Raw genomic sequence first — 20,282 nt, 5'->3', positions numbered from 1 at the left:
CCAGGCTGCTGGCAATATGTCCACGAGACGCAGTAGAGTCCCCGGGGGCAGGTCTGGTTCCATGTTGCAGAGTGCCGTGGTATCCCGAGTGAGGGTAAGCAGAGCACTCCGAGACACAAATGTTTTGCTGTCCCTCAGCGAGGTAGACCAGCAAGCAGAGAAATCTGAGAACTTTCGCTCTGGGATGGGGGGTCACGTCCCTTTAAGCACAGACCTCAGCTAGCCTGAGGCAGCAGCCCCACACACTAAGTCCGACCCTGATGCCCTTTTGGCACTGGTTCCGGCCAGCCTTACCTTCAATTCAGGGTCCACTCAATGTGGATATGCTATTTCGAATTAGAAAAACGCTATTTTGAATTAGTTTTTGTGTATAGATACGTTATTTTGAATTGGCTTATTTCGTATTAACTAATTCAAAATAAGTTAATTCTAAATAGCGCTGTAGTGTTTATATATACCCTTAGAGATGTAGAAGGAAGATATAAATGCATATCATATATAATGGCCTGATATTAAAGGTTTCATTTGAATGAATTTGGGATGGCTGCATCACTCACAAGTGGTGAAACAATAAGTAGGTTATGTAGAAAGGGTTATGTCTACCTATGTTTTAGTACAGTATTTGTATTGCAGCAGTACCTCTTCAGAGTTGAACCCCTTTGTTCCAGGGGCTGTAATTTGTAAGAAGACAACACTAAGAAAATGTATCTTTTTTGTTAATTATTGACAAAAATACAAATGATTAAACATTTACATTTTTAAGTTTTTTTGTGAGAACTTTAACCACAAAAAAAAAGATTAGAAATAAATCAGCAGAGTTAGAAAAACAGGAAAAAGGCAAGTCTTCAAACTTTTAGGGATGCTTTGATAAGTAGGCCTACCTTGAATTAGTTTAAATTTCTGGGCTATACTCATTTAGGTTGTTACCTGTTCCTTTGAGTGTAATATAGAAGACCTGGGTTCAGTTTCCTAGTTTCTAAACCTCTGTCTACAATAGATTAATTGCTGGGCTACAACATTATTTTTAAAAATGTTTCCAGCTAACACAGTTGTCACCACCATGGCGAGAACATTATACTCAAAATCACTCATACTTTTCCTATGGAGATGGCAAATATATAATTGAAAATCACTGGATTTTTTGATGGTTTCCTACTACTGTTTTTTATATAGTGTAAATTTCATACTTGATACTTACAAAGTGCTTTTCATTATTAGATCTCAAAACAATCTATCTATCTATCTATCTATCTATCTATCTATCTATCTATCTATCTATCTATGGGTGCTACTAGACAGCACCCCTCTGTCAGAATAAGCATGTAGCTTATTCTGAGTCAAGGTCGAAAGAGCTTATTTTGAAATTTGGTAATGTATAGACAGTGTCAAATTTCAAAATAAGGCACTATTCTGACAAATTCCTTAACCCTCATGGAACGAGGGCTTCAGGGATGTTGGAATAGCACGCCCACTACTTCAAGTATCCCAAAATAGCACCTCAGTCTAGATGTACCCTCAGAGTGCATCTGTCTGTCTGTCTGTGTGTCTGTCTGTGAGTTTGTTTCTTCAATAACTCCTCCTAAGTGGAAAGCGCTAAGGCCACCAAATTTGGTATGCAGTTTCCTCTTCTCCTAACTAAAAGCGTGGTCAGGGTTTGGTTGTGCCACAAGAACCTGAAGTCCTGGAAAAGGATCGTTTTCCATAACATGCAAAGGGAAGGGCTGATGCACTGAGGGCAGTGACTGCAGAATGTCCACTGGCCTTCCAGCCTCAGCCCTATAGAATCATGTAAATAAGCACATACAATTTCCTTTTAATTTACTAAAATCAACCTCAAACATTACTATAGTTAAGGTTCCGAAAAACGCTGGGTACATCTGCTAGTATCCTCTTTTGAAAGGAGAGAACCATCATGTTCTCCATTTTCCAGATGGGATAACATAGATACAGACAGATGAATTGACTTGCCTAAGGTCAAATAGCAGGCCAGTAGGAGAGCCAAGAAAAAAATCCAGGTTTCCTATTAGCCATGTTGCCGGTACTCTATGTAGTCAGGGATTAAACCTGGAGATAATAGGGGGTGCCACACAGGAAACTACCTCTACCAGTGAGGTGAGAAAACTGATCAAATCTAGCAGAAGTCATATCTAGCTGTTTTAGGATAATAAGCTATTTGACATAATGTGGGGATTAGATCATAAGAATGGCCATATTTGGGTCAGACCAAAGGTCCATCTAGCCCAGTACCCTGTCTGTCAACAGTGGCCAATGACAGGTGTCCCAGAGGGAGTGAATCAAACAGGTAATGATCAAGCGATCTCTCCCCTGCCATCCAACTCCACCCTCCGACAAACAGAGGCTAAGGACAGCATTCCATACCCATACTGACTAATAGCCATTAATGAACTTAACCTCCATGAATGTATCTAGTTCTCTTTTAAACCCTATTATAGTCCTAGGAGTTCACAACCTCCTCAGGCAAGGAGTTCCTCAGATTGACTATGCACTGTGTGAAGAAGAACTTCCTTTTATTTGTTTTAAACCTGCTGCCCATTAGTTTCATTTGGCGGCCCCTACTTCTTATATTATGGGAACAAGTAAATAACTTTTCCTTGTTCACTTTCTCCACACCACTCCTGATTTTATATACCTCTATCATATCCCCCCTTAGTCTCCTCTTTTCCAAGCTGAAAAGTCCCAGTCTCTTTAATCTCTCCTCATATGGGTCCCGTTCAAAACCCCAAATCATTTTAGTTGCCCTTCTCTGAACCTTTTCTAATGCCAGTATATCTTTTTTGAGATGAGGAGACCACATGTGTATGCAGTATTCAAGATGTGGGTGTACCATGGATTTATATGAGGGCAATAAGATAATCTCCTTCTTATTCTCTATCCATTTTTTAATGATTCCTAACATCCTGTTTGCTTTTTTGACTGCCGCTGCACACTGAGTGGATGTCTTCATAGATCTATCAACGATGACTCCAACATCTCTTTCCTGATTAGTTGTAGCCAAATTAGCCCCCATCATATTATATGTATAGTTGGGGTAATTTTTTCCAATGTGCATTATTTTACATTTATCCACATTAAAATTTATTTGCCATTTGGTTGCCCAATCACTTAGTTTGGTGAGATCTTTTTGAAGTTCTTTGCAGTCTGCTTTGGTCTTAACTACCTTGAGCAGTTTAGTATCATCTGCAAACTTTGCCACCTCACTGTTTACCCCTTTCTCCAGATCATTTATGAATAAGTTGAATAGGATTGGTCCTAGGACTGACCCTTGGGGAATACCACTAGTTACCCCTCTCCATTCTGAAAATTTACCATTCATTCCTACTCTTTGTTTCCTGTCTTTTAACCAGTTCTCAGTCCATGAAAGGATCTTCCCTCTTATGCCATGACAACTTAATTTATGTAAGAGCCTTTGGTGAGGGACCTTGTTATAAGCTTTCTGGAAATCTAAGTACACTATATCTACTGGATCCCCCTTGTCCATATATTTGTTGACCCCTTCAAAGAATTCTAATAGATTAGTAAGACATAATTTCCCTTTCCAGAAACCATGTTGACTTTTGCCCAACAAATTATGATCTTTTATGTGTCTGATAATTTTATTCTTTATTATTGTTTCAACTAATTTGACCAGTACTGACATTAGACTTACTGGTCTATAATGGACGGGATCGCCTCTAGAGCCCTTTTTAAATATTGGCGTTACATTGGCTATCTTCCAGTCATTGGGTACAGAAGCTGATTTAAAGGATAGGTTACAAACCAGAGTTAATAGTTACGCAATTTCACATTTGAGTTCTTTCAGAACGCTTGGGTGAATGCCATCTGGTCCCGGTGACTTGTTACTGTTAAGTTTATCAATTAATTCCAAAATCTCCTCTAATGACACTTCAATCTGTGACAAATCCTCAGATTTGTCACCTACAAAGGACGGGTCAAGTTTGGGAATCTCCCTAACATCCTCAGCCATGAAGACTGAAGCAAAGAATTCATTTAGTTTCTCCGCAATGACTTTATCATCTTTGAGTGCTCCTTTTGTATCTCAATCGTCCAGAGGCCCCACTAGTTGTGTAGCCAGCTTCCTGCTTCCTATGTTGAAAAACTTCTTAAAAAACATTTTGTTATTTCCTTTTGAGTTTTTGGCTAGCTGTTCTTCAAACTCCTTTTTGGGTTTTCTTATTACATTTTTACACTTAATTTGGCAGTGTTTATGCTCCTTTCTATTTACCTCACTAAGATTTGACTTCTACTTTTTAAAAGATGTCTTTTTATCTCTCACTGCTTCTTTTACATGGTTGTTAAGCCACGGTGGCTCTTTTTTAGTTCTTCTACTATGTTTTTTAATTTGAGGTAAACATTTATGTTGGGCCTCTATTATGGTGTCTTTGAAAAGTGTCCATGCAGCATGAAGGGATTTTACTTTAGTCACTGTACCTTTTAATTTCTGTTTATCTAATCTCCTCTTTTTTGCATAGTTTCCCTTTTTGAAATTAAATGCCACAGTGTTGGGCTGCTGAGGTGTTCTTCGGGGAATTACTATCCATAGCAATTCTATGGAACATGTTGATTCATTTTAGATTTTTACTTCATTTGATTCTAAATTTTCTTTTACATATAGTGTCACACCCCCACCCACACAACCTGTTTGGTCCTTCCGATATATTTTGTACCCCGGAATGATTGTGTCCCATTGATTGTCCTCACTCTACTAGGTTTCTGTGATACCTTTTATATCAGTATCCTCTTTAACACGAGGCACTCTAGTTCACCCATCTCATTTTTTAGACTTCTAGCATTTGTGTACAAGCACTTTAAAAACTTGTCACTGTTTATTTGTCTTCCCTTTTCTCATGTGCCAGATTCTTTTTTATGTGAATGTTTTTCATCTGATCTGGTCCATACTTTATCCTCTTCCATCCTCTCCTCCTGACTAAAACCTAGATAATCTCTATCAATAGACTCTCCTCTAAGAGACGTCCAATCCACGTGCTCCTCTGCACCAATCAGCTTTCCCCCATCTCTTAGTTTAAAAACTGCTCTGCAACTTTTTAATGTTAAGTGCCAGCAGTCTGGATCCACTTTGGTTTAGGTAGATCTCATCCTTCCTGTATAGGCTCCCCCTATCCCAAAAGTTTCCCCAGTTCCTTATAAAACTAAACCCCTCCTCCTTACACCATCGTCTCATCCATGCATTAAGACTCTAACGCTCTGCCTGCCTACCTAGTCCTGCGCGTGGAACTGGAAACATTTCTGAGAATGACACCATAGAGGTCCTGGATTTCAGTCTCTTTCCTAGCAGCGTAGATTTGGCCTCCAAGATGTCTCTGCTACCCTTCCCTATGTCATTGGTACCTACATGTACCACGACCACTAGCTCCTCCCCAGCACTACACATAAGTCTATCTAGATGCCTCGAGAGGTCCGCAACTTTCGCACCAGACAGGCAAGTCACCATATGGTTGTCCCGGTCATCGCAAACCCAGCTATCTACATTTCTAATGATCGAATCTCCCATTACTAACACTTGCCTTTTCCTACTGACTGGGGTTCCCTCCCCCAGAGAGTAAACCTCTGTGTGAGAGGATACCCCAACATCTGGAAGGAGGGTCCCAACTATGGGAAGGTTTCCCTCTGCTCCCATTGACTGCTTTCCTTCTCTGAGCCTTTCTCCGTCCTTAACAGCGCAGAGGCTATCTGACTGAAGGTGGGACAATTCTGTAGTATCCCGGAAAGCCTCATCTATGTACCTCTGCCTCCCTCAGCTCCTCCAGTTCAGCCACCCTGGCCTCCAAAGCCCGTACTCGGTCTCTGAGGGCCAGGAGCTCCTTGCACCGAATGCACACATATGCCACCTTTTTGAAGGTACTAAGTAGCATCCCACAACTGGAAATGATATGAACAGAAGTATGGATTCCTTACATCAGTCTTCCACAGGTAACAAGTGAAATCATCTGAATTCTGTATCTTCTGAAATACAAATTTGAACGTATTCTCAGAAAACGAATTCTTGGCCTTCCATTTTAGGGCACATCTATACTAGGAGTAAGAAACTATTTTGAAATAACTAAATTCGACTTAACTCCTGATTTTACAAAATCAAAATAGAGTGTCCACCACTACGGGGAAGCCTCAAATTAGTCTGAGGCAAACTGCATTAATGTGAATATGCTACCTCAACTTAGAGCCCCAAAAAGCACTGGGGAGTAATTAATTTGAATTACTATGGGGGCTAGTTATTTCAAAATAGCTGCACCAGAGTGTCCACACTTCCACTATTTCAAAATAACTATTCTGAAATTAGTGTTATTCCCAAAGAGAAGCAGAAGTACATATTTCAAAGTAAGCAGTCCCTTATTTTGAAATAAAAGCAGAACATCCACCCAACAAAGCCCATTAAATTTGACCTGGAGGGTTTATTTCAAAACAGAGCCCTAGTGTAGAACAGGGCTTATAATATAACTCTCTCCAATTTAATCACAATATTAGCTCACCTGTTGATATTTAATGTTTTACCCATTGTTTGTTGTCTAAAGACATCAAGTACACGCATTGATCAAAAAAAAAGTTACTAAGAACTTTACTTATACATCAGTGCTCAACTCAAATATTTATTCTCTATATTCATTTGTCACCTAGGTTTATTTACTGGGTATCTCAGAGTGAAACAAAATCAGTTTATTTTTTCAATTTTGCAATCGTGTTAGAGATATTTACCTTGTGTTATAGAAATAACCTCTTTTTTGTTTATAAAGTGTAGGAGTCTCGAAACTCAAAAATACTATGTTTCACTCAGATGAATAATGTGCAAGTAATAATTCTTAGCTCTTATATAATAACACTTTCCATCTGTAGATCTCAAAGCACTTCTCATCCATATCATGGATTGGGAAACAAAGGCACAATAGTAGAATAAATTGCCCTCATCAGTGGTAATCCCAGAAGTGGAATCCAGATTTCCTGACTTCTATAACTAGACCCAATTTCCTGAACTATGTTGATTCTTAAATAAATTTTAAATAACATGTTTTTCCTAGGACAACATCAGCTAGGCTGTGGGCTCTGTAGATTATAGGGAAAGAAGTTATCCTCTCCTTCCCCGGCACACAGTGGCCTGACAATGGATTTGTTCCATATCTACTATTTCAGAGTAAGGACACAAGTACCTTCTCCTACACATATGCAGCGAAAAGGACTGGAGTTTTCATATAGTGTTGTATACGATAACAGAAATCCTGCCTGGCTTTTGCCCCATTGTATTTCCATTGACTAGCTGTGTGTAGATGCACAGTGAAGGGACTGTCCAAAACGTAGGCTATTGTGCAGTGGAAGCACACTGGTTTCTTGATTCTTTGTTTTCATTAATGTGGGAAGGGTTTGCCCCTTTTTGTCAAAGACCTCTGCTTCTACTTTCTCATGTCTAGCCATGTCTGCATGTTTAACCACAGATCTCAATTCCTTTGGGTTGTTCAGATATGGAGTTTTAGTATGACCACCTGCCATTCCCCGAGGTGTTTATTAGTATAGTATAAACGAAGAGAATCCTTACTACTAAGATGAATATATTTCCCACATTTTAAAAAGGCAAGCCAAAGCCTGCAGTTCCATTAACTTCTGTGAGACTAGTTAAAGAAGTAGCATTGCTATAAATGTTGATGAATAAAATGCAATTAATTTCCTCTGTGTTTGCGAATGGTGTTTTAGTAAAAGAAATGTGATGGAAGATTATATATTAGCTAAGTATACAAAGCACAATGGGAATGAGCATGAGAAGGCAGTACTTTTCCTACACTGCCATTTTGCTGCTGCACATGATGCATAGCCATATGGCTACAAAACTTACAATCTGTTGACCATGTGATCACTGCATGTGTGGGTAAAAAAATACATATATATCTTCACTCTCATGTCAAACACTCCTACATTGGCTCCATGCAATATTCTACTGTAAATCATGAATAATGTGTAAATCGGACTATGCTGTACACATAATAAATATCCTCACTATTGCTTAGGAAATCTGCAGAAAAATTTGTAATGCCCTTTGAAGTCTATTTGAACATACTGCATTAATGGAAACAAGCTTATTTTTTTTTAAAAAAAAAAGCTTCTTGTGAATACCTTTTATACTAGACATATTTTAAATAGCTTAACATGTTATTTCTATTTTGACACTGCAGCAGTTTAAAGTAACTATTTATTGCATGGTTTTTTCTGTTTAATAAATGAGATGAACTTAAACAGTAAAAATATAAATCTCATTACCTTGTCATTTAAGATGAATGATTTTTAGAAGACAAATGTCACTTTCATCTAAATATCTGTTGTGGTTTCACACACACAAATCTATATTTTTATGTATGGTATCAGATTCTAAAATCATTTGACTGTTGCGGTTTCTTTAAACCTAAATTGCTACTAAGTTTTGGTAAATTAGTTGATTCAAATAATCTTATGAACTGATTACTCTAAAACGGCTGTATTCATTTAAACAAATCTACCACTGGCTCATCTCTGTCCCTGTAAGCTGATCTATAGAAAGGCCTACCTGGATGTTAGTCAGAAGGGTCTCTATGGAAGACAATCCATCAGGGAATAGAAAAGGAGATGGAAAACCCGGAGGTAGTGGTTGCCCATGCCCAGTTAGAGAAAGTTTGTCAAGGCTGTCTCTTGCGGTTGGTGTGGAGAGCGGGGTCTCATCTGTATGTGATTGAAACAAAAATATAGAACAAGTTACGCTTGTCTGTTTTTATTAGACCTCAGTAATGGCTTCCCTAGTGGTTTCCAGAACATTTATTGCAAATTGGTTCCTGCTATCAGGAGAAAATGCTTTCTGCTGAATTTTCTTTAATGAAAAAGCTGTGGAGATACAACAAGATAACATTAATGAGTAACTTTATAAGCCTTTTAAATGCAGTCTCTAATGAGACTGAGTTTACAGTGCCATAGAATCTTTTTAAAACAAATATTATCTCACATATACTTGTGATAATATATTCAGACTGACTTTATAGGCACCTTCCCAATTATCTCATTTTAGTTTGTGTTCTATTTGGATTGACAATAGAATATATTCAAGCATGACATATATTTTATATATGAGTAGCATTTGAATAGAGGGAGGCTCCCCATACAGTTAACTCTTCTTATTCATGACAGAATCAGATGTGACTTTATAGATCCTACAAATTAGAGCAATGTTACAATCCTGAATTTATTTTTAAAGGGAAAAGTATACTGATTCCTCTAAAACACACTTATTCTAAATAATAATCAAAATTAACAGTACAGCTATAATCATCGATCTAATATTTTTAAACATAGACATCTTTTAACAATTAGTGCCAGACTGCTCAGTAGAATCTTTGTAGTAATCAGAACTGATTATTAGAGACATGAAAATGGCAAAAACTGTCAGACCTAAACGAGTTTTACAATTAACATTTTTATAATAATTTGTTAGCAAATAAAACAAGAACAGATGCAAAAATGATATTTAGCGGGCACTTTAATAATCAAAAATCTTTTTCACAATTTGAAAATTTTATATTCTATAGTTGATCATAGATATTTGGCCAAATTTATTACACCACATACTGATCTTGCTCCTCTAGGAGAAAAAATTCTGTCTATATAAATTATTCTAACTAAGGGCTCAATTACATCCTACTGATAATCCTAAATATTAACCTAAACATATTGAGGCCCCCTGAGGGCAAAGGAACTTACTCCTGACACTGACCTTTTGTATATCTTCGCATAATAATCTGACTGTGGTAAGATTTATCATATCTTTCCCTTCTCCTCTGGTGAACGAGTAGGGACTTTATTTTCTTATTACAAATAATCAAGAACTAGACAGTAATATTACAATAGAAAGGGATTGAGAGTCAAGCCATACAATATTTCGCAACTGATCAATATTTCTATGAGTTTTCCGACCACATAATAGAGAGTAATGAAAAGCAAGCTGCACATTTTTTAATCATTACCTATACAACTGCTATAGAACTAAAGTAGGCTCTGTAGCATGTGAGTTCTAGGGGTACATCTACACTGCAACACTATTTTGAAATAACTAGCACAATTCCAAAATAATTTAGTCCGCATCTACATAGCTGGCAGTTATTTTGAAATAGTGTCAAAATACTGTCAAGCTGGAGGACTTCTTACTCTGACTCCTGTAATTCTCATTGTACAAAGAATAAGGGAAGTCGGAAGAAGAGTGCACTATTTTGAAATGAGTGCTGTGCAGACACTCCCAATTTCAAAATAAGCTATTTTGAAATAAGATACGCAATTGACGTAGCTTAATTTGTGTCACTTATTTTGAGTTAAGCTCTGCAGTGTATACACACCCTAGATCTGTGCTTCTTCTCACCTACTTTCTCCACTCTCCTTCCCTTACATGTCCCCAGCTACTTGGTGAGAAATGCATTGAGGGGTTAGCTCTAAATCTGAAAAATTTTGAATGACCACCATCTTTATTAAATTCTAGAAATAGTCACCCAATTCATTAGAATAAGTGAACTAGATATTGCAGCTGTATTCATGCAGCTAGAATTTTCTCCTCTATTTTTTTCCTGTTATGAACAACTATTACAGTTTATTGTATTATGTCTGAACAGATAATTTAATTCATTAATTTAAAAAGAACACAATCAAAAAATGTCTAGAAAATGTATTGATAAAGTTTAATAATGGGTGTATCTACACAGCAGGGCTTAACTCGAAATAAGCTACGCAAATTGAGCTACATCAATTGCGTAGCTTATTTTGAAATAGCTTATTTCTTAATTGAGAGCGTCTACACAGCACTTATTTTGAAATAGAACACTCTTCCTCTGCTTCCCCTTATTCCTCATACAATGAGGGTTAAAGGAGTCAGAGTAAGAAGTCCTCCAGCTTGATAGTATATAGACATTATTTTGAAATAATCGCCTGCTGTGTAGATGTGGACTAAGTTATTTTAAAATAATACTAGTTGATCTGAAATAATGTTGCTGTGTAAACGTACCCAAAGTCTCATACAAGCTTAAGTTTTCACAGCCACTTATTTCTTACTTGCACTGCTGAAGAAATTCTTTTTCAATTTGTAAACTTGGGCTTTGCCAAATCATTATTACACCATAAAAGTAATGTGCAAAATTCTCAGCATTTGTTTAATCCCAATTTAAAATGTGCATTATTGAAATACATTCATATTTGCTCTTCTTATTTCTTAATAAGTTCACTTTCACTGGGACTACCTGCATAGTATGCCAAGCTATTTCTGGCCCTAACTATTCGTGCTCTCGTCAAAACTGTACAGGACAAGAAATAAAATAACTTTTTAAAAAGGAAACAATGCAGTATGTTTCTACCCTTGTCAGAAAGCTGGGCCAGGAACCTTTTATACTAATTGAAATGTATGGAATCTGATTAATAGGTTTGATTCTAGAAATGTACAAACATATTAAAATAGTATGCACATATGATTAACTGAAGGTCTCAGGCCCTGATCCTGTTGAAATAAAGGGCATTCCACACAAATGTAGACTCCCCGCCCCTGCACAGACTTCCCGTGAACATCCATATCCAGTGCCATAGATAGTTACTTCTATTCAATATTAGTACATTTCTAATCAAAACACAATGAATAATTTTTGTAAATATTTTAATGCTCTCTGTAATTTGTATGGTCAGAGAAAGATCCATTAAGTTTGCAAAGGTTTTCGTAGAAATGTTAGACAGTTTCCCAATATTCAGAATAACTGAAAAAGATTTACAACTACAGGAAATGTATTAGTTCTCAAAAATGTCCAAGAACCAACTTTCTAATAAATAACAGTAACAGTTTTACACTGAAAGATAGGACTAGAAAGCTGAACTCACTATGAACTTATTTTTAATGAAACTTAACTGAGGGGAGGGGGGAAAACAGACTAATGTGAACTGTTTTCTTGATGTCCCATGTGAAATAAACTTTGAGCGTGAGTATGTTTGAAATAGAACAAATGTACATATTATACACAGGAAGCATGGATATTTGTGGATGTGAGATAAGCGATGATTGAGAGAATCTTGAAAAAATGTGTTTTTAAGAAAAACCACAATGTAAACATTAGCCAATTAAAACATAACTGCATCTCTTAGTAGAAAAGTAATATGACCCCTGCTATTAAACTATTTAAAAAATCTTTTTTTCCTGCTGCCTTCTCATCACATTGCAGTGATGTAACCTTGTTTCCAAACAATCATTAACCCACCACCTCCAAGTGAACATATATTCTTCTAGTGACAGCTATGTGATGGAAAATTAAGAACTGATCTTGCTAACAGATGCAAAAGATTATAATCACCCCTCAATCCACTGTCTGGGGAAGGTCCTCAACACTAGAAGGCCTTTTCAGGAGCCTGCTTTTCTGGTCTCTACCCATCAGAGAAGTTCTGAGGTATAGCAGGCAGCATGCTGGGGCAGAAGGAAAAGTGAGGCAAACTGGAGTTGCAAAAATTCTATGTTGTTTCAGTGTCCCCTTTAGGATCCAGGGCCACAATTGTGCAAGTTAAAGCAGTCACCCGTCCCCGTCCCCCCCCCCCCCCCAGTGTATTGAGGACTGAACCAGTATAAATATAGAGATTGCACAAGCTGCCTCTGTCTGTGGGGCTACAAAGGGAAACTAGGCCTTGTAGGTTCACTTAATTCACCCACTGACTGGCTACGTCTAGACTACATTCCTTTTTCGTAAAAAAAAGGGATGTAAATTAGACATATTGCAATTGCTAATGAAGCGGGGATTTAAATCCCCCTTGCTTCATTAGCACAAAAATGGCTGCCGCTTTTTTTCTGCACAGAGCTTTGCAGGAAAAAAGCACCAGTCTAGACTCTGATCTTTCGGAAAATAAAGCCTTTTCCAAAAGATCCCTTATCCCTTATTTCAAGAGGGAAAGGGATGTAGTCTAGACGTAGTCTAGACATAGCCACTATGTGTAACTACAACCTATTTTTAAAATGTCTGTACTAGTAACCACCACTGGGTGGATTTGAATCTGGGACCTCTGATCTTAGTATAGGAGCCTCTACCCTCTGAGCTAAAAGCCAGCTGGTGCCTAACCTGTGCTGTAGAGGTCTCTTGGTCTTAACTGTTGCTGTGATCTAGGTGCTACTGCATTGGTCAGTGAACCACACTAGGTGTGTGGGTTACATACACACATGCTTTTAAGAACAATTTTTCCATGTAAAACATATATAGGCGGTATCTCCAAAACCTGGCATTCTCTGGTCTGGCAATATCCCTTGTCTGGCAGGGCCTGGAAGCCTAAGGGCAGGAGGAACAGCCAGGCTGGGGCAACAGGGTTGGCAGCCCTGCTAGAGGCAATGCAGGACCAGGGCCGGAGCCCCACAGAAGCCTTCAGCAGTCCGCGGCAAGGCAGGGCCAAGCTGGAGACCCTCAGCAGCATAGGTTGTTGTGGGGCTGGAGTTTCTTGGCACACCTCAGGAGCATAGAGCCAGGGAACTGTGGCAGCTCCCGGGAGTATGGGGCTGGAGTTAAGCCCCACAGTAGCCTGCTGCCAGAGACCTGCCCACTGGAGCACAGGCCAGGCTAGAGCCCTGCAGCAGCCCCCTAGAGTGTAGGGCCAGGGCCAGAGCCCAGCAGCAGCTGCTAGAGCATGGGGCTGGAGCCAGAGCACAATAGCAGCCCGCTAGAGTGCAAGGCTGGGGTTACAACCTGGCAGCAGCCCACTGAGGCACCAAGCCAGGGCAGGAGCCCCACAGCAGCAAGCTGGAGTGAGGGGCTGGAGCCAGAGCACCATGACTGCCCTTGGATGAATGGGCCTGGATCCCTGCGACAGGAGTCAGAACCTGTGCTGCCCAGAAAGCCATCAGCAACTGGGCAAGCAGCCCAACCAGGTTGAGGGGGAGGGAGAGGCAGAGGTAGGGTGCTTCCTGGGGCAGGCTGCCAGTGACAGGCAATGGGACTTGGAGCTAGAGGCAGGAGACCATCCCTGGTCCAGCAAATTCTCTCATTCGGGACCAGTCAGGTTCTGATGGTGTCAGACGAGGGAGATCCAACCAGTAGTTCTACATTTTGAAAATTCACCTGTTTTTGTTCAAATCAGTTTTTAATCTGACAACAACAGCTAGTTTGGGTCAGATAAAACAATCAGCATTTTGTATCAGAGGGGTAGCCGTGTTAGTCTGAATCTGCAAAAGCAGCGAGGAGTCCTGTGGCACCTTATAGACTAACTGAAGTGTAGGAGCATAAGCTTTCGTGGGCAAAGACCCACTTCGTCAGATGCATGTAGTGGAAATTTCCAGAGGCAGGAATAAATATGCAGGCCAGGATCAGGCTGGAGATGACCAGGTGGATCCAATCAAGGAGGATGAGGCCCACTTCTAGCAGCTGATCTGGAGGTGTGAATTCCAAGAGAGCAGAGAGCTCCAGATCAGCTGCTAGAAGTGGGCCTCATCCTCCTTGATTGGATCCACCTGGTCATCTCTAGCCTGATCCTGGCCTGCATATTTATTCCTGCCTCTGGAAATTTCCACTACATGCATCTGACGAAGTGGGTCTTTGCCCACGAAAGCTTATGCTCCTACACTTCAGTTAGTCTATAAGGTGCCACAGGACTCCTCGCCGCTTTAGCATTTTGTATGTATTTGGTTTACTGCCATTTTGCTTTATTTTCTCTCACCAATTAGCATGCAAACATTCTTCCAGGAAGCTGTGATATTTATTTAAATAATCACGGGTGAATGGGGGTGACTACTCTTGTGTTTGCATCCTTAAAAGCAAACAGAGAAACTTCAGCATTGTCACCAAATTAAACAACACTGAAATTAGACAACACAGACTTTAAGAAGGAGAAATATAATCAACTACAAAAAATACTGTACTGGACATTGCATTTCCATAATCACTTACTTTTAATGCTTTTCTATTCCAAAATTAAATGCTTAAAATGTTACTGTTCTTTAAACCTGCTTATATGGCTCATCTTATTTGCAGAAGCCAAGTTTATTCTTTCAAAATATAAATCTCCTTTTTGTATTTTTGAATAATAAGGTACAGGATTTTATTGTTTCAATTAGTGTGGTTTTCTGTCAACGTTTTAAGACTTTAGGAATCTGTTCAAAACATTGTTAATATGTAGGTTTCACCAAAGATGGCTACAAACTGTAAAACTGATCTGGAGATTTAATCTCTTTAAATTGTGGACCATTTGTTTAAATGAATTAGCTCATATGTATTGTTTTACATTCTTTAAAACAATTCTGGCCTCAAGTGATCTGCCAAAATGTTGTCCATCCCAGACACAAACTTTCCTGAACATGATACTATACTCAGAAGGCAATCTTTTCGTGCCTGCTCTCCAAAACTTTTTCTTGGTAATCAGCATCAGTAGTGCAGTCAAAGAGAGAGAGGAAACCACTACTAAGCCCATTATTTAGAAATAACAGGCTACAGAATTTGAAATCTGTACTCCTGCTTTTCATCAGGAGTAATGCTAATTCCAAGATAGTTATTTCCAAATAATAGTAGTGTAAATGCTCTGGTGCTGCTATTTCAAAATTACTAGAAATAATTATTCCCCAGAATAATTTGAACAAATTACTCCGAGTGCTGCCTATGGCTCTACATCCAAGGTAGAGCATCCATATTAATGGAGCCTGCCTCAGACTAATTTGGAAGGAAGTGTGGATACACTAGTTCAAAATTGATAAATTGGGAATATTAAGACAAATTCAGTAATTTTGAACTACTTTCCTAGTCTGATTTATAGGCAAAGGGGATATAAGATGAAGTAGGAGAGGGAAAGAAGTAGACTAAGGAAAGGAGTCTGGTGACCCTGGGACTGAAGTATGTGGAGGGAAGAAAAACTAGGATTGGCTGAGCAAGGAGACTGGGAGCTGTGGAAAAAAGGGATGTTAGGGCTGGTTAAGTAAGGAGACATACTCTGAGACAGTGAGTGAAAAGGGTGGGTGGGAACTAGTTACCTACGGGGGAACACGTCAACATAATGAGGAACTGGAGGAGACTAGAACTGGCTGAACAAGGAGACTGGGATTAGTAACCAGTGGGTGTATGGGAGAGATGAGGGTAAGGGAAGGGACAGATCTGACAGGGATGGGGAAAACAGGGGGAGTGTTTGGACTGGCAAAATGGATAGAGAGACAAGGAGGTAGGGCTCCAGGAGAGTGAGACAGGATGAGAAGCCTGGGAAGGAAGACTGACAAGTGACAGATTGGACAAGGAACCTCCAAGAGAAAGATTAGCTGGGTGAGGAGACTGGAAACAAGATGTTGGGGTGGAAGTAGGGGAACTGAAACTGGCTGGGCAAGGACACTAGGAGTGTGATGAGTAATAAGAGGAGTGGAGACTGGGACTGGGCAGGGAAGGAGAATGAGGCATAAGGCAGGGAGTCATGGGTGAGAATGAGATAGAACTTACATGTCAGGTGATGGGACAGATGAAGTCAAGAATGAGGCAAACAGGGACAGCAGGCACCATAACCACAAGAAAAAACTCTCCTCTGGAATCTGGACTAAATCCAAGATTCCTGACTTTCAAAATTCCTCTGCTGCCAGCAAGTGTCTATGAATTAAGGTTGCCTGTGAAATATTAATTCAGCCTCCTTATGACGTGCATTATAAAACAGCCTTTAATTAAACACACACATATTATTTTTCCATGGGATCCCTACCTCATTCAATGCACCAGATGGAGTATACTGTGGGAATGAATCAGAGTGGGGCAGTGACCATGACTGTTGTCTGCAGGAGTCATGCCTGATGTGTTCCAGAAGTTTGAAGGTATATAGTAAATAAAGCAGGGACTTGCAGGAGTAGAGAGGATGGTGTCATGGTTAAGGCTGTTAAAGTGTTCTCTGGAGACCTGGATTCTAGCTCTGCCTCCACTTCAGATTTCCAATATGATGCTGGGCAAGTCTTTAAACCAAACTTTTCCCAGCGGATCTGTAATTGTGTGTGCCTCATTTTCTGGGTGCCTGAATTGAGACCCTTGGGCTGATGGGGTATGTCTACACTACCACCCTAGTTCGAACTAGGGTGGTAATGTAGGCAACCAGAGTTGCAAATGAAGCCCGGGATTTGAATTTCCTGGGCTTCATTTGCATAAAGCCGGGCACCGCCATTTTTAAATGTCCGCTAGTGCGGACTCCGTGCCGCGCGGCTACACGCGGCATGGACTAGGTAGTTCGGACTAGACGTCCTAGTCCGAACTACCATTACTCCTCGTGAAACAGTAGTTACTCCTAGTGTAACGGTAGTTCGGACTAGGAAACCTAATCCGAACTACCTAGTCCGTGCCGCGTGTAGCCGCGCGGCACGGAGTCCGCACTAACGGACATTTAAAAATGGCGGCGCCCAGCTTTATGCAAATGAAGCCCGGGAAATTCAAATCCCGGGCTTCATTTGCAACTCCGGTTGCCTACATTACCACCCTAGTTCGAACTAGGGTGGTAGTGTAGACATACCCCATCAGCCCAAGGGTTTCAATTCAGGCACCCAGAAAATGAGGTAGTGTAGACATACGCATGTGTACTAAGCACTCACAGCAGCAACTGAAGTGCTTTCAACAGACAATGTGTATATAACACTAAGTAAACTGAATAATCAGGCCTTAGGCATTTCTAATTTGGCACCCAACATTAATAGAAACTTTTGCCTCTGCACCCAATCTGTGAAATGGGGATAATACTGGCTCCTTATCTCAAAGAGGTTGAGTGAAAATAAACTGATTAAAGTGTGTGAAGCACTTAGTTACTTTGCTGATAAAAGCAATAGAAAAAAAATAGGAAAATTAATAGTTCTGTCATTAGAGAAGGGTTTGAATAGTGTGCAGTAAATAACACTTGGGGCCACACATAGAACATCAGGGAGAAAAAATATTGAATAGATACTCAAGTGAGCATGATCGATCATGTGCAGTAAATGAGGTTAGAGACCTGTGGAAAAATAGTAATAGTGATCGTGTAATTAAAGACTGCATCATAATGCATACATAAGGGGGGAAAGTAAGGTTGTACAGGCATTAATTCTGGCATCACCAAATTTCTGAATACCTGTCTCTGCAATCTTAATAATGCTTTGTATGTAATAATTATTGTGCTATAAGAATGCTACTTGAACATCACTGACATTCTGTGGATCACAAGCTCAGGAGATACAAATTATTCTTCATAGTGAATGTGTTTTTGTTTTGCTAAGGGACTGCTGGTCTTCTAATGATAACATCATTACAAACAAATAGTAGGGGTTGGCAAAATAACATCTGAAAAGCTGAAATGTAATTAGTGGTGATGTTCCAGCTGTGAGGATTTCTTCAGGCTTTTTTTGCCTACAAAAGAAGTTGAATTTATTCTTCATTTTACATTGCCCACAAAAGTCCTCATAGTCAAACATGACAATTTATATAATTTTCCATTTCAAAACCAAAATTTTAGTAAATTCATTTTTCTGACTAGACATGAGCTGCATAACATTTAGTGAATAATTTATTGCATACATTTCACAATATTTTTAAATAAATTAGTTACATTTTTGTGCCTAGTTTTGTGCCTAGTTTTGTGCCTAGCTTGTGTTATTTTGTATTATATTCTATAATTCACAAAACAAAATACAATGGCTTGTCTATCTGTAAAATAAAAATGTTCTGTGCACGTTTATAAAATGGCTCGAGTATTGAAAATCTACATATTTTATGACAAAGTAATCAGCAATCTGATAGTCAATAGTCTCAATAGAATATATTTTATAAACACACAGCTAAAATATCTTGGACATAACACAGTAAGGCATAATATTTAATTTTTAAAGAAAAATTCCTAAAAATGCAGAAAAATATTTAAATATTTAATATTTCAAATTGGTGTTTTAATAGACGTGAATTTAGAATAAATTGATAAATTAAACAGTAATAATTCACCAGGACCAGATGCTCTTCACACAAACATTCTGAAGGAATACAACAATGAAACTGCAATTCTATTAAAATGTAGTAAACCTCTCACTGAAATCAGCCTCTGTACCATACTAAAAGGAAGATAAGAGAATGATGATTTTTAAAAAGGGCTCAAGAGGAGATCCTAGCAATTACACGCTAGTGAACCTAATTTTCTGCATATAGCACACAGTCAACCTGTGGAACTCTTTGCCAGAGGATGTTGTGAAGGCAAAGTCTTTAACAGGGTTCAAAAAAGAAACAGGATTGACAGGAATGGTGTCCCTCATCTCTATTTGTCAAAAACTAGAAATGGGCAACAAGGGATGGATCATATGATCTGTTGTGTCCTTTCCTTCTGAGGCATCTGATATTGGCCACTGTCAAAAGACAGGTACTGGGCTAAATGAACACTTGGTCTAACCCACTATGGCCATTTTATGTTCTTATGTTGTTAGTAGCTAGCAAACTACTATAAATGACAGTAAAAAACATAATTATCAGACACGCAGATGAATATGTTATGCTGGGAAAGAGCCAAAATGGCTTTTGTAAAGGGAAGCTGTGCCTCACCAATCTTTAGAATTCTCTGAGGAGTCAACAAGCATGTGGATAAGGGTGATCCAGTCAATACAGGATACTTGGATTTTCAGAAAGCCTTTGACAAGGTTCTGTAGGAAACTGAGTACCCATGTAATAAGAAAGAAGGTCCTCTCATGGATCAGTGACTGATTTAAAGTTAGGCAACAAAGATAGGAGTAAACTGTCAATTTACACAACAGAAAACACTAAATAGCAGGTTACCCAAGGTTCTGTACAAGGATCCTGTGCTGTTCAACACATTCATTAATGGTCTGGAAAAGAAGAAGAATTGGTGGCAAACTTTGCAGATAGCATAAAATTATTCAAGAGAGTTAATCCAAAGTAGACTGAGAAGAGTTACAAAGGGAGCTCAGCAAGCTGGGTAACTGGACAACAAAATGGAAGATGAAATACAGCACTGATTAAGTATAAAGTAAAGCACACTTAAAAATCTAATGTCCAACTAGATATGTCTTCTAAATTAACTGTTACAACTCAAAAAAGGGGTCTTCAGTTCCCTGAAAATGTCTGCTCACTGTGTAGTGGGGGAGAGGAGGGTGTCAAAAAAAGGCCAGTAGTATGTCAGGAACGATTAGGAAAGGCATAGGAAATAAGACAGAAAATATCAAAATACCATTACATACATCTCTGGTGCATCTACACCTTCAATACTGTCCAGTTCTGGTAACCCCATGTCAAAAAGAATTTAGTGGAACTGAAGGTTCAGAGAAGGGCAACAAAGAC

The 20,282-nt window shown here is 39.1% G+C and overlaps 1 protein-coding gene across 7 annotated transcripts in view; it reads right to left on the bottom strand.

The window, feature by feature from the left end:
* The window catches only part of DACH1 (dachshund family transcription factor 1), a 486,010-nt gene that overhangs the window by 68,918 nt on the left and 396,810 nt on the right, over positions 1-20,282 (bottom strand). For all 7 annotated transcript variants that reach the window (XM_075918909.2, XM_075918912.2, XM_075918907.2 and 4 more), the window contains one exon: positions 8,561-8,712. In XM_075918909.2, the coding sequence (XP_075775024.2) occupies positions 8,561-8,712 (152 nt within the window). The remainder of the gene's footprint in view (positions 1-8,560; positions 8,713-20,282) is intronic.

Source organism: Pelodiscus sinensis, chromosome 1 (assembly GCF_052426305.1).
Source record: "Pelodiscus sinensis isolate ZL-2025 chromosome 1, ASM5242630v1, whole genome shotgun sequence".
Classification (NCBI taxonomy): Eukaryota; Metazoa; Chordata; order Testudines; family Trionychidae; genus Pelodiscus; species Pelodiscus sinensis.
Note: the sequence above shows the minus strand (reverse complement) of the source record. Positions and strands in the feature narration are given on the sequence as shown.